This window comes from Lepeophtheirus salmonis, chromosome 7 (assembly GCF_016086655.4).
Source record: "Lepeophtheirus salmonis chromosome 7, UVic_Lsal_1.4, whole genome shotgun sequence".
Taxonomy (NCBI): Eukaryota; Metazoa; Arthropoda; class Copepoda; order Siphonostomatoida; family Caligidae; genus Lepeophtheirus; species Lepeophtheirus salmonis.
Window position 1 is genome coordinate 4,823,353 of NC_052137.2, and position 14,331 is coordinate 4,837,683.

At 33.4% G+C, this 14,331-nt stretch overlaps 1 protein-coding gene across 2 annotated transcripts in view; it reads right to left on the bottom strand.

Annotated features, from left to right (window-relative positions):
* The window catches only part of LOC121121349 (uncharacterized), a 72,629-nt gene that overhangs the window by 33,728 nt on the left and 24,570 nt on the right, over positions 1-14,331 (bottom strand). For both annotated transcript variants that reach the window (XM_040716238.2, XM_040716239.2), the window contains exon 2: positions 8,860-9,129. In XM_040716238.2, coding sequence (XP_040572172.1) covers positions 8,860-9,129 — 270 coding nt within the window. The remainder of the gene's footprint in view (positions 1-8,859; positions 9,130-14,331) is intronic.

Sequence of the window (14,331 nt, forward strand, 5' to 3'; positions counted from 1 at the left end):
CAAACACAAACGTCTCTGAACACATGCAGTCTGTACTGCAGTAATTGATATTTTAGTGGAATAAGTTTTGTAAATGTCTCATATTTGGAACCATACCGAACATTTATGAACGTGTATACGTGTTGTGTATTTTGTGCATTTGTAAAAAAGAAATCGAAAAACAATATGTTAACGCAGACAATTTGAAGAATGTTTTGAAGGAGAGCAGCTTAGCTGTCATGACCTTTCATTAAATCAGCTACAAGGAGCTCTGACGAGGGGAGAGGAGATAAACAAAGCCATTGGCAGGAATTACTCCAATGCCCATCCTCAATTCTACTCTGACTCAACAAGGACTTACAATTATAGCCCCTTAACACATTCTCAAGGTTACTCCCCATCTTTTATAAGTACACACGAATGTTCATTCAGGTTTTGAATATAATTGAATCTATTTAGGAAAGGATGTTCACTACTCAGGAATTAAATAATAATGAAAACTGCCCAGGAAAAGAAAATTCCTTTTTTATACTACCAATTAACAATCAACGGGCCAGCTAAAAAGTAAATCGAGTTTCCATCACTATTAATTATCAATGTACTGCACCGGTTGACCCAGTTGTCCTTTATTAGTCGACTTATACGTACGCATTTGTACATAGTCGTATTACGCTCTAACTAGTGATTGTTTTAAGTAAGTAAAAATACGAATAGATGTAAAATACTCTAAAGACAGTTATAAATAATGTTGGAATCAAATTAGATATCGGCAATTTTTATGAGAAACAGGATCGGCTTAATAACCTGAGTTAATTGACTACTACTTATTTGATTACCTGTAACGCCAATGATAAATACATGAATACGATAGTAAAGAAAATATTGGAAAATCGGTTCAGCCAATCAAAGTAGGGCTCTTATTCTCTACATAAAATGCATTTGTACGAAGTATGCCAAAGCAATGGAATAGTTATTCCTCAGAGAAATGTTATGGTTTGATTGTACTATTCTCTTATTTTTTCCCTTGGATTGAGATGAGGTGTTGCGGATTTTTTTTACTTCAAAATCATGAAGATTAACTTTTTTGCCCAATTTTTTTGGTTCTCTGTTCTACTGAATATATATTTTATATACTATATATACCCCTTCATATTTTATATTTTAATATAGATATATTTTGTATGTTGTATTTATAACAATTACTTCAATAAATGATGGATGCCGTTTAAAAAAATAGTGACTTTACTCTCGTAAATAACTAATTATCTATTAGTTATTAACAAATCTCATTTTTTTATTAATAAATTTAATAAAGTGACTCATTTATAAAAAAAAAAAATTATATTTCCCAAAGAATAGTTTAATATCATGTTGGAATTTCAAGAGATAATAATTAAATACCAAGATCGCATTATCCAAGATATGCTCATTAAAAATGGTTATTGAATGAAAAAATCAACATAAACCTACAACAAGATAAAAAATATATATTCCCGCTCTAAGTAATACAACTTATCATTTTTACATCGACAATTTACCAAAATTTAAATAAATGTGGCCCATCAACCCAAAAACAAGATTGAGAGCAAATTACATTCTTCGACAAATTATCGTTCATTTGTATCGAAAAAATTAGTCTTATTCACTGTGTTTGGAGTGATGCAATTTGCACTTGTAGTAGTCAGAATAAGACATTAGCGATTTTTACTTATATTAGTTTGTAAACAGAACGAAATATAGTGGAGCCGTCTCGCGGAAAGTTTATACAACTCTCTACATGATAATATTATCTAATAGACAGGGGCGATCACTTAATTGGAATGTTAGTAAATCAGAAATTTATTCGTAGATTGTCTTTAAACTCAGTGAAGGATAGGTTTTGGGACTCAAGACTCCCTATCTAACTTTTCGACTCAATTTAAAAAACAAAACAAAACGAGAACGACTAATAAAGCTTCTATGACGCGGCATGTCCCCCATGGCCATATACAAGGAGCTTGTCTGCAATTGTGGCACTGTTGACCGTGCCAGGGACTTATTTACCACCATGGATTTTTGGGGACGTCCCTCCATTCTCCATACACTGAACTTTTCATTTTTATGTATCCTCTTTAAAAAACTTTTCAGCAACATCCTTTAAATGAATAATTATTTTATACAAAAAGATTGAAAATATAATTGGCAACGTATCTTATTGCATAGTACTGGATGATTAGTTGATTAAGTAGTTAAAAATGGGTTAATTTGCAAAGATCTGAAAAATGTTTAGTTTTCCAGAATAAATACAACTTTTAGTAATAAATTTGGACAAATTACACTAATTTAAAATCCTTGCATGGCGCCAAATTTGATAGTATCTACTTCAGTTTTGTAGTACCATTATTTATGGAGTTAGTTGCCTTCAAATTTCAAATTATGAGAATGAATTGAAAAAAACATTTTTTTATAATAGGTAAAATAAAAAGTTCTGAGCGGTTTTTTTTTTTTTTTGCGGCATGCTCCTCCCTTTCACCTTGGTCGCAGTGATACCTAAGAATGTATCGAATCTTCTCTTTTTTAAAGTGAACGCTTAACCTTTAATGATAATTCATGAGAAAAAAGCTTTGCAATTTTTACTCTATTTAATACTATAAATTGAAACTATTAAATGATTTTCCTAAATCCCACCAATAAACATTCAAGCACAAAATTTTATATGAAACCATACCGCCCGTTGATGCTTCCATAGCCTGATTGCCACACATTATATGATAGGAAGCTATGTTGCCGCCCCCTTAGTATAATACTTTAATTCATTTATTTGACCAAAGTGGCATTACCATTTGAAAAAATCATATACAGGGTCTTGCAGATAAATTGGGACTGAATTTAACTGCTTCTGGATCAATAAAGGTTACAAGTAGAAACAAAGTATAAAGATTCAATTTATTCTTTATTTGATTGACAATAATGTTATTCAATGTAATGCCTAGTGCTTGGTAATAGAGACCTTCAGTTCCTTGATGCTGTTGTGGCTGATAACACAAACCTGTCTCTCCAACTTCCCCTAGAAGTAGAAGACCAAGGGGTTCATATCATGGGAGTTGGAGGCACGGTTTTGTGGTTTCAAAATGGGATTTTATTGCTGTTAAGAAGGTCCTGAGTCTTTTTGTCCGTGTGTACTGGACCAGAGTCTTGCTGAAGCATGAACTGGGTTCCATTGGCCTTCTCGATCATCCAGGGAATGGCAATAGTCTTAAAAACCTCATAGTATCTATCTGACTCGACTCGGTCCTTCGAGTTAAAGAAGAACAGGGGCATCACTGACCCGTTGCTCTCCTAGACGCCCAAGGTCGTGATGGATCCTAGAAACTTGGTATTGAAGAAGTGAGGAACGGCAAACTTCTCATTGGACAGCCACCTGTCATTTTGTCTGTTGTTCGTTCGGTTAACGGTTCGGTTTTTCTCGTCACTGAAAAGATTATCATTCCCCGTTGTTGTTCCCTTCGTCAGCGAGTTCGACTATTGTTGACTTTCGTCGCTGTTCCATAGTTATTTATTGTCTGATCATATTTTGAACGGACTCAATCAAAATAAGTCATTTGTAGATCAAATAGTTTTTACAATTTAAAAAAATATATAACAAAAAGTAACAACTCTATTTTTTTCACGAGTTTGTTTTTTTCAAAAAACAAAACAAAGAACCAAATAAACAGATACTGCGTACATATACATACATAACATTAACGTAAAATTAAAATGAATACTTTGTTCAGTAAAATAAACTTCACAAAACTTCAAAGAACTTTATTAAATTATCTGTATACAGAAATTGTTAAAAAAATATATATTAAATATACTTGATAAAGATTATGAAAAAAGGAAAAAAAAAAAGTTTCTTCATTTCTGACGTCAATATACAAAAACAACTAGTTCAATAGTATCAACATTAATTTAGATTAATTAACTTTGAAAAACAGACTAGAATGGGCACTAGGTGGATTGCCAAAATCTGCACCACTTTTGCGCAACTTACAATTCAAAACATAGTATTCAGATAACGGAGACTCGGAGGAACACCATAATCAAATTGGCTGCGCGGGACACATCCCAGCGTACATCAAGAAGATGCTCGGGTATCCAAAGAGCACAGTCTACAACGTCTTCAACCGCTGGAAGGAGGAGAGGGTATATTATAGAAAATCCCACAAGGCCCAGAGTGATAAAAACTGCACTTCAACATTCTTTGTAGGCTTGAAACGGTCTGTGAAGGCATCTCCTGGTACTCCGATAAATGTTTTAGCCAAGTAAGCCATGCAAAAGTCTCTAGGGACATAAACACCGAACTGAGAATTAAGTCTCTACAAACGATATACCCTTACAGACAAAATGAAGGCCACCCTGATAGCCCATGGAAGAAAATTGCTGAAAGATTTGAAGTACCATGGTAACCGAATCCTATTTGATTCGGATGAGAAACAATAGACTTTTGACTGATCCCACAGCATCCAGAATGACAGATGATTGGCCACAAGCGAAATATTGTCACTGTGTATTTAAAACCAAGTTTCCGGCCAGAATCATGAGTCATTAAGAGCAACGGAAGTGCCATGACCCCATCTTTTTTAGCCAAAATAGAGAATGAGTGCCGACAAGTACTATGAACCTATACTGTTTGACCAAGTGATACAAGTGAAAGCAGAGGCCAATGGTGCCGAGTTCCTGCTTCAATAAGGTTCCAAAAGATCAAATAAAATTAATATTTAATTTTTGGAAATTGGGATATTGGGAGGGGGCTACAGCTCCTCCAGCTCACCCCTGTTGACGCCCCTATGTTGCTCTCTACAGTCCTGACTTGAACCTTCTTGACTTTACGTTTTTGCCGCACTAATGGGGAAAGGCCTGCTAGCATTAACCAGCAGAAAATCAACCTGAATGGCTCTGTCAATGAGCACTGGGAGGAGGGTATGAGCGAAGTGACTACCTGCAACAGGTGGGCAGCCTTTAGAAACTGCTTGGAAGTCATCATCGCCACCATGGGTGACTGGATTGAGAAGTGATTGTTCGTAAAGAGTGTTTGAAGAAAACTTTGCTATAAATATATGTTAGTGAAATTATAACTTCCCCATGGAATGCCTGGTATTTCGCCAATAAAAGTGGCAGACATTTCTTTTTGATTACTCTCACGAAGTTTTAGACAACTTTCACATGTATAATGATAATATGCATTGACAAAATGAAGAGACTGACATAAGTAAATCTTTCACATAATGGCATGAGTGAGTAAAAAAAAGTTGTATGGATCATAGATCTTGCCTTAAATTATCTTTCCTTTGGACAATTGTCCTTCAGGACATTTTCCCTTAAGGATATTTCGCACTAAATATATAAATAAATGAAATTTATACGTCGTTATGGTTTATTTTTGTTTGAAATTGATGTTCCTTTTTAATTCTTAAAACAAAATATGCAATATTTGTTCGAGTCAAATACATTAAATGTTTGTTTTCTCTTGGAGTAATGGTGTATTTATGCTCTGGCCTCATATTGTGGTTGTTTTTTTCAATCCATGAGTCTTTTCATGAATAATCCATCATGTCTAATGTAAATAATTAACTGAAAAGGGATTAGCAATTCTTATATTCGAATAATTGCCGTGGTTTTTTTTTCTTATTATACTAACTTTATTACCAATTCTGTCGCTCATTCGAATTCATTACGTAGTGAGATTTTGTTTTTGTATTCATAGAAATTTTGGGACATGATTCCATCATTTTCCGAAAATAATCCAATCATTTAGTTCGTTTTATTAGTAATACAAATAACATATTTATATTAAAAAATTTCAAAGGAACTTGAAATTTAACCACAGATAAAATAAAATGATTTATTAATCTCATTTATCTATATATTAAGGTGAAATATCATTAAGGACTTTAAGGCAAAATCACCTAGAACCAGACATATCAGTGAAAAAATAATTATCATTTAAGATTCTGAAATAGATTTTGTTGACTCACATTATTCTTAGAATATAATTTTTGTAGAAAAATGGTTTATTTGAGAGTCATTATTGTAAGTCCCTATTGGACTCAAAGAAGAATTGAGGATCTACTCAGGTGCTCCATTGAAATATAAACACTTACTAATTCAATAACTAATAAAGGGTGAGTGATTCAAATTAATTCCTATTCGAAATATTAAAGAATACACATTTAGTTACAAAACAAATCGAACCTGAGCTCTTTAGCTTACGTACAAGTCGAGAAAATGAACCTTGAAGGTGAACGCCAAATTTCCATTCGCGCACTACAAGCAGTTGGGGGTCTCCAGGACCACCGTCTATCACGTCAACAAGTCCAAAATGTTGGAGAAGAAGAAGAACTCTGTCAAAAAGATCCAATTGAACATGGAGGAGTTAGAGAAAACAGGCCAGGCCAATCATCTCATGTCCATGAGGGCCCATGCAAGAAATCTCGGGGTTTCACACCAGTCTGTCCAGAAAGCTATCAAAAAAGTCGGTGGAAAGAGGCTTATGAGGGTTGAAAGGCCACTTTCGACACCAGCAATGAAAAAGCACATATACTTCAGAACACGTCTCTTTTGTATGAGTTGTTTAAAATCTTTTTCCCCCAATTTTGGCCCACCTACAGCCGTGATGCCAACCCCCTCTCCTATACCTTCTGGGTTCATGTCGAGGGGAAGGTCTGCAGTGTCTGTCATTCAAACAGACAGAGGACTACATCTGCCGCAGGTGCCAGGACTTCTGCCACTACCTGGAAGCCCTCATTGCCGCTAAGGGCGTCTACATTAATGATTAAGAGGGCTCAGGCACACATCTATTTATATTATTAATTTTGTTGAAATTCTATTGTTAATTAATACATTTTATCTTGTTGAAGTTTATAATTCAAAGTGTTCAGATTTTAATGAGCCACCCAGTACAACGGAGTAATTCCTGCCTATGTCTTTGCTTGATACAGAGGGGGATTTGTGTTTATTTCCTTTTTCCCCACTGCTGCTTGCAGCTAATCTAATAAAATGCCATGACAGCTAAGCTGCTCTCCACTCAAAGATTCTTCAAATCGTTAGATTTATCACTTTTCCATTCCTGTTTCTTTTTCTTTTTTGACATAGCGGCAGGTCATATTTTATACAATTCTAACTGTACTTGTACATATTTTCTTTCATAATGGGAAGTTTGGGAAACAAAGGATCATCTCATTCCCATCCTGCAGAATTTAAAATGTGCTTTATATATTTTATTCAAAAGAACAATTTCCATTATATATATATTTTTTGCCCTTTCCATCTTGATTACCTAAGTGTTGGAAACGCTTTGTTACTAGCTCAAAACTTTTCTTTAAGTCTTTTTTGTTTTGCATTTCTTGTTCCTACATATGTATAGTTCCATAATATGTAAGTATTACTTATTCAATTCTATCATATACCTGACCAGAATAATTAAATAAGAAAAAGTACGTTTTGATATGTAATGCATGTATGAAATAAAAAAATTCAAAAAAGAGAAAAAAATTTGCCGCGTAATGAGGTTAAACAAAGACCATTATTGGTATTGATGTGTAGGGATGGAAATCCTTCGTATTTTGGGCATGTTAATCAACATGGTACCGCTGATAATTTAAAAAAAAATGTTTTGGAGGAGTACAGTTGAGCCGTTATGACGTTACCTTAGATTAGTTACAATCAGCTGTGACAACGGAGGAGGGGGAGAAATATATCGACAAGGACATTGGTAATAATTACTCCAATGTCGATCCTCAATTCTACTCTAAGTCCAAAAAGGACTTACAATTATAACTCTGAAACAAATCCTTAATGCTACTCTCTGTCTTTTATGAGCACCCATGATTGTTCAATCAGGTTTTGAATAATAATTGAATTTAGTAGGGGAGGAAGTTAGATAATAATGACAGCTGCTAAAGAAAATAAAATTCATTTTTCAGATTAGCAATGCCAAAAAAAGCGGGCCAGCTAAAAAATACAGACGATTTACAAAACTATTGATGTGACATTTATACCATGGAATTCTAGACACATGGAATAATCATGCATGTAGCTTAGCTTTTATATCTTTATTTGCCTCTTGAAGGAATGGAGTTGAAATACTTTTATACATACTTTTATTTTGTTTATTAATAGGAATAGAAAAACCCTTTGATTCAAAAGGAATAAGAGCGTTGACCTTTTGTTTTCCTTCTTTTTCAGCAGTCATTCCTTTGATATTCCCCTCATGTGGGAATAACAATTCTGTCTGATTTTTTAAGGTCTGTAGAATTCCATAATTGGAAAGGGGTTGAGTAATAACTATACCACCGTATTACCTACAAAATTTTGTATCCTGGGAGTAAAAAAAAAAGAATTTGGATCTTTATTTTTTTACAGGTACCTATTTTAAACCAGCTATTCATGATATATCTAACACTTTTGACAAATTATTTTAAATCCTTCCCTTTCGGTATTAGTATTGATGAATACTAGGGGTGGGATTTTTGTAGAACAAAATAACAATCAGTAATACTCCCACCTTCTCTCCGTGCTCTACAAAAATCCCATTCTGGTGTATATATCACAAGTAATGACTGAACAAACGAATTAGTTCATATTTTTTTCTGACATTATGATATATTTTGAGATCTGAGCAAGCAAATCTTACAAGTACATCACATATAATTATACATTGCTTGTGTATCACGCTCACCCTCAACAGGGTTGCCGGAGGCAATCCAAAAAATGGGTATAAGTTTATACATCTATAAAATACAAATTACTCGAGCCCAAAGCTCAATTATCCGTATCTACTCGGCTCGAAAAAATACATACAACTCCACTCAGAGTATCTTTTTTGAAATTCTGTATATATATATTAGATAAATGTACCTCCATTCAGCTGAAAGCATTTTCCTGCATTGTCTGGTCCTTTTCCTCCACAAGTCACTAATATTCTTTCTTCATCATCAAGTCCCATAAGTATGGCTCCCAGACTCCCCTCAACGATATGATCATTTGCATAATTGAGGCAATTAAGTGTCCTTCCATCTTCCTTGTTGTATATAAGTACTTTTTTTTGAGGATCGTCTTCTCCCTTGAAACCACCTAGAAGTAGGATATACTTCTCATCATCCAAAGACTGAGCAATTGCAAACCAACCTAGAATATAATATAGGTAGATATGTAAATACACATTTATTTATAGAGTTGATATTTTTGTAAGTTTTAAAGTGAGTTTAGTAATTAGAAAAGAAAAAACCCGTTGTTGATAGTGCTAACTTCTAGCTCTAAAGTAAGCATTATTGTCTATTTTTGGTGTAAATTGTTTAAAAAATGCATAATATAATGAATTCAAATAAAAATATAATATTTTCTATGCACTAATGCTATTTTAACTGTAGAAGGTTATCCTCTTTATAACTGTAATTTTTTTAAGGTCAACCAAACAATGAAGATGCTTATAAGAATCGAGAGGCCACACCTGTCTCATCGTCAAAAAGAACTTCGTCTTCGGCAATGTCAACAACTCTTGAATTATCTGAAGCACTACTGCAACCGGGTATTTTTTTTTTTTTTTTTTTTTTTTGATAAAAGACCTTTACCGTTTACCCCATCTACAACAATCAAAATGATCGGGTGGTAGGACAGTCACCAAGACCAAACATCAGCCCCTTTGATAATGTTGAGGGTCGTGGCATCAAGTAAAGAAAAAATGACTCCAATTTGGTTGTTTCCTGTTGTATGCCGGTTACCCACGGTTGTCTACTTGATGGTGTTCCAAGAGCATGAAGAAGTCAAACATGCCACCACGTACGTATTTCATAAGTACAGGTTTTGGGCCATAATGCTAATATTGTACAAGAGTGGTTGGGTAGCAAAATGAAATTCTGGTCCAAGAAACTTTGGCCTACTCAGAGCCCAGATCTGAATCCACTGGATTACTCCATTAGGTGGTAAATTGAGAAGAATCCCTGCAAAGTTCGCAACCGGAATATTGATAACCTGAAGATCTCTGTTAACCAGCAGTGGAGGATTATGAAAAACTACTACGTTGCCAATGTGTACAAGGGGTTGCAGAGGTGCTTAGAGGCTGTCATTGAGGCTAATGGTGGTCGGATTCATAATTAATGTACATTGTTATAGTAGAACATATTATAAAATAAAATTTTCTATGTACAACATAATTCTGATCAATTATGAGTATTTTAATGACTAATTAGTGGCAGGTCAAAGTACTTTTTCTACACCCTGTACGTAGTGCAAGAGGTTGTAACTTCAAAGCCATTTATCTCAAGATAGGAAATTCTTTTACTACACAATTTGTTCTTGTTCCTTTAAATGTTAGTTTAGCCTGATATGACTGAAATAGAAAATAATGACATTTCTATAGAATGGGCAGGTACCAACCGATATTATTGTTATATTTTTTATAATAACAAAAATTTTCATCACAGGGGCGTCCCCAGGGAGGGGATGTATCCCCCCCCAATTAAAGAATTTTTATCTTTTTACTTAAAAATTTAGTATTTATTTTTTTTTCAAAAAATTCACGTTCGAAATTTAATTTAGTTTTTAAATTTTTGCATCAAAAAAAATTAATTTATTGATTTTTTTTTTTCAAAAAATTTACTTTATATGAAAATTTCTACATGAATGAACTTTTTTACAAAAATATTAAATATTTGTCATTTAATTTTTGAAATTTTTTTCAAAAAAAGTTAATGTTTGAAGTTTACTTTTTTAAATTTTTTTTCTAAGAAAAATTAATTTTCTCTTAATAACTATAAATTTTTTTCCAAAAAATTTCATTTTTTGTGGATAGGATTTTTGATTTTTTTTTCAAAAATTCAAAAAACCAACTCCCTTCCCCTTCTCCTCCCAAAATAAAAATATTTATATTCTATAAGAATTTGACTGGACTATCGATTAAAAAAGTATAGCAATATTCTCTCATTAATTATAAATAATAATTAATTATTGTAATTAAAGAAAAAGAAACCAATGAAAATATAGTATCATATTGTATCAAATGCACATATTAATTAATTTTTCAAACCGATTTGCAAATAACAATTCCCCCCCCCTTCCCCAAAAAAACAACGGTTTTTATTCTTCTTTAATAAATGATTATAGAAGGGGGGTTATCGAAGTTCATTCAAGTGGAGTTTTACTCTAAAAATATTATACAATGAATTATAAAAAAATAAATGGTCGTTAATCACTTTTCTAATTACCTCATTAAAATGAGTTGAATTATTACACTATATGTATCTTTAATTAATCAAAATACACAAAGACCAAAATAAAACCATATATAACCAAACAAAGGTTTCATTTATTGAACCCTACCCTTCCAATTTTAACACGAGTACTTTCCTGGGATGTTCAACTTCCTCAACATCAAAATGAATATTTCAACTATATTAGTTCATTGACCTGTAACTTGGCTGACAATTTTCCTTCTGGAGATTGGATGCCTAATTTGCAGCCTTTTTATGTTCACCCCCAAAGGAAGTTTTGCTTTTTACTAGTAAATTTATATTTAAAAAAAAAAAAGTTAAAGGATTTCTGTGAGATTTTCCTCCAAAAAATTTAACAATTATAACATTTTTTCGACAAATCTAATATTTGAGATTTTCTGTGAACTGTGGATTTTTGAATTTTTTTTTCTAATATTTTAACTATACTACTGGGTGTAGCGAAAAAATATTTACACTTCATTTTTACTTAATAAATCAAGACTTTGGTGTACATGTTGAGTCCAGGGACTGCACTGTCCATCCTCCAAATATCAACAGCCTCCAGGACACTGTCAGCCAGAACTGGAATGCCATGTTCCACAATGGGTGGAAGACCTTCTGTAGCCCCTATTATTACCAAGAGGAGCTACATCGATGGTTAAGGTGGTCAAGACATCCAATTAGTTATTTTTATTTTATTGACATACCCTTTTACAATTGGTTGCTGAAATACATCTTCATAAAGCTTTACATTGAAAGAGTAAAGATTTTTTTGGCCGCACCCGTTGGTTCAGTTACTGGAAATTTTGAAGCCAATCTTTTCATCTTATTTTGCTGCATATTTAACGCCTTTTTATGTTAAGGGCCGTCTGAAAGGGTGGGCATGAGGGTCTCTTACCCCCCCCAAATTAAGGAATTTTTGCTTTGTACTAGAAAATTGAATATCTCATTTTTTTTTCAAAAAATTTAATTTAAATCTATCACTTGTTTTTTCCACAAAATTTAATTTTCGCATTTTGTTTGTAAGCAACTATGGATTTGTAAAATTTAATATTTGAAATTTTATGTAGCAGCTGTTGATTTTGGAAATTTTTTGTGAATACCAATGGATTTTTCAAATTTATTTTCCTAAAAAATTTTAACTTTCAAAAACCAATTAATCAGTTACAAGTACCGAAATTATTTCCGAAACTTGTTAATGTACTAGCGATAGATATATTTTGATCCATTTCATTTCTTGTTCATCTAATTAAATATCTTATATTGCAAATATTTTCGTTGTACATAGCACAATTATTTACTAAATATAACTATTAACTACCTATATCTGAAAATTAAACATATATTTAAAGTATATTGACTCAAAGGACTCAATAGTACAAATATTGGTTATAAAACATTTCATTTAAAAATAATAATGTTTATTGAAGTCGGACTCGGTGACACATAAAAATACTAGAGTCGTAGCCCTGATAAAAACATTAAACGACTACAAAGTATGCAGAAAAATTGCCTACGGTCCTTGTGAGTTTGGCCAAAATGCTAAAAATGGTACAATTAGTATCAAATTTCAAGCATTTTGAATCTATTGACTATTGAATCAACGATAACTCTGATCCCAAAGCTGAAGAAAGTAGGGAGCATTATAAAGAAAAATGGATAAAATTAATATTTATAGAGGGGAAATGGATAATGGGGGTGAGGAATCGAAGAAACAGAGCTCTCTTGTTTTGGAGGTAAAAACTTAGAGAGAGTGTAATCAGGGTAGTTACTATGGAACGATTGCTCTAATACACATTTTCTACCTAAAAACGCAAATTTAGATCAAAAATGCAAGAAAAAAAATGTAAATTAAGGCCATAAATACAAATAATTAATATTTAAATAATATAAACATTACTACTGATCAGTACAAAGATCTCTAGAGCCCTCACTAACAAAAACAAATAGCCAGTGCTCCCCTCATGCTAAATACAAAACGCCTACGAGGTTTAATTCATTTTGACATACCATAAACATTGCTCATTGTATACGTGGACATGCTGCAAAGATCAAAAGATGTTTAAGATATACTTTTGTTATGCATACATAAATTCATACAGACATGAAAAACTATTCTTTATTAAAAAAAAGATTCATTTGGAAGAAAGAAAAATTCCGTCTTTATTCAAGGTATCTGTTGTTCCATGCCTAATGATACCTTCTTAACCTGATGAGAGATATTCTGGTGGTCGTAACAATGCTATAAGAAGTCTGACTGGCATGCGAAATTTTAATTGTTTTAATGGTACGTTTATGCAAACAATGAAATGTGACCTAAAACACAAAATGAGCATTTCATTTATATATCCTAATATAGCCACACCAAAGACACATTTGTGTGGCATGAAACCATTTCCTTCTGTATAGAGTGATAAAAATACTACCCTATACATTATAATCTAATCTACATTTTGGGAGGTTGAATTTGCATGCATGTCGATAGAATTATTTTATTTTTTAGTAACATGCATAATATATATGTATTAGGTTGTTCCTAAATGATTAAGACTCCCCCAGTAAGACAGAAAATTACATTCAAAAGTTTAAAAAAGTACTCAATCATATCACAGCAACAGCTTGGATCACGTCCAACTCTCAAAACTTCCTGGAGAACTCCTCCTCGTTCACTAACTTCATCAGCCGCTGAACACCGTGTGTAAGGTCTTCATGGTGTTCACCCAGACATCCCTACGCTGGCTCCTGTCGGAGAAGAACCAGGACTCACCCCGTACAAACAGGTAGTACTCCAAAAACTGCTTCCCGTGGTCTTGTAAGAGCCTAAACAAGGCCCTTCAGGACTTTACACACTCATCCTTGTTGACCTGAGAGAGAATGGGGGAACCCACACGCTGATGAGGTTTTTGAAGTAGGGATCATCAGTCAGGATTCTAAAAGCCACTGAGGGCCGTGGGGAAAGCTCAACTGAGACCTCTCAAACGATCAATTTGGGTTCGTTCTTTTCCAGGTCCTTTACTTGGGGATGTTGTTGGGTGTCCTTGTCTCCCGGGGATGTCCTGATGAGGCACCTTTCTTGAGCTTAAAAATGTCACCCCGGATTTTACCAGCCCACCGAAAGATA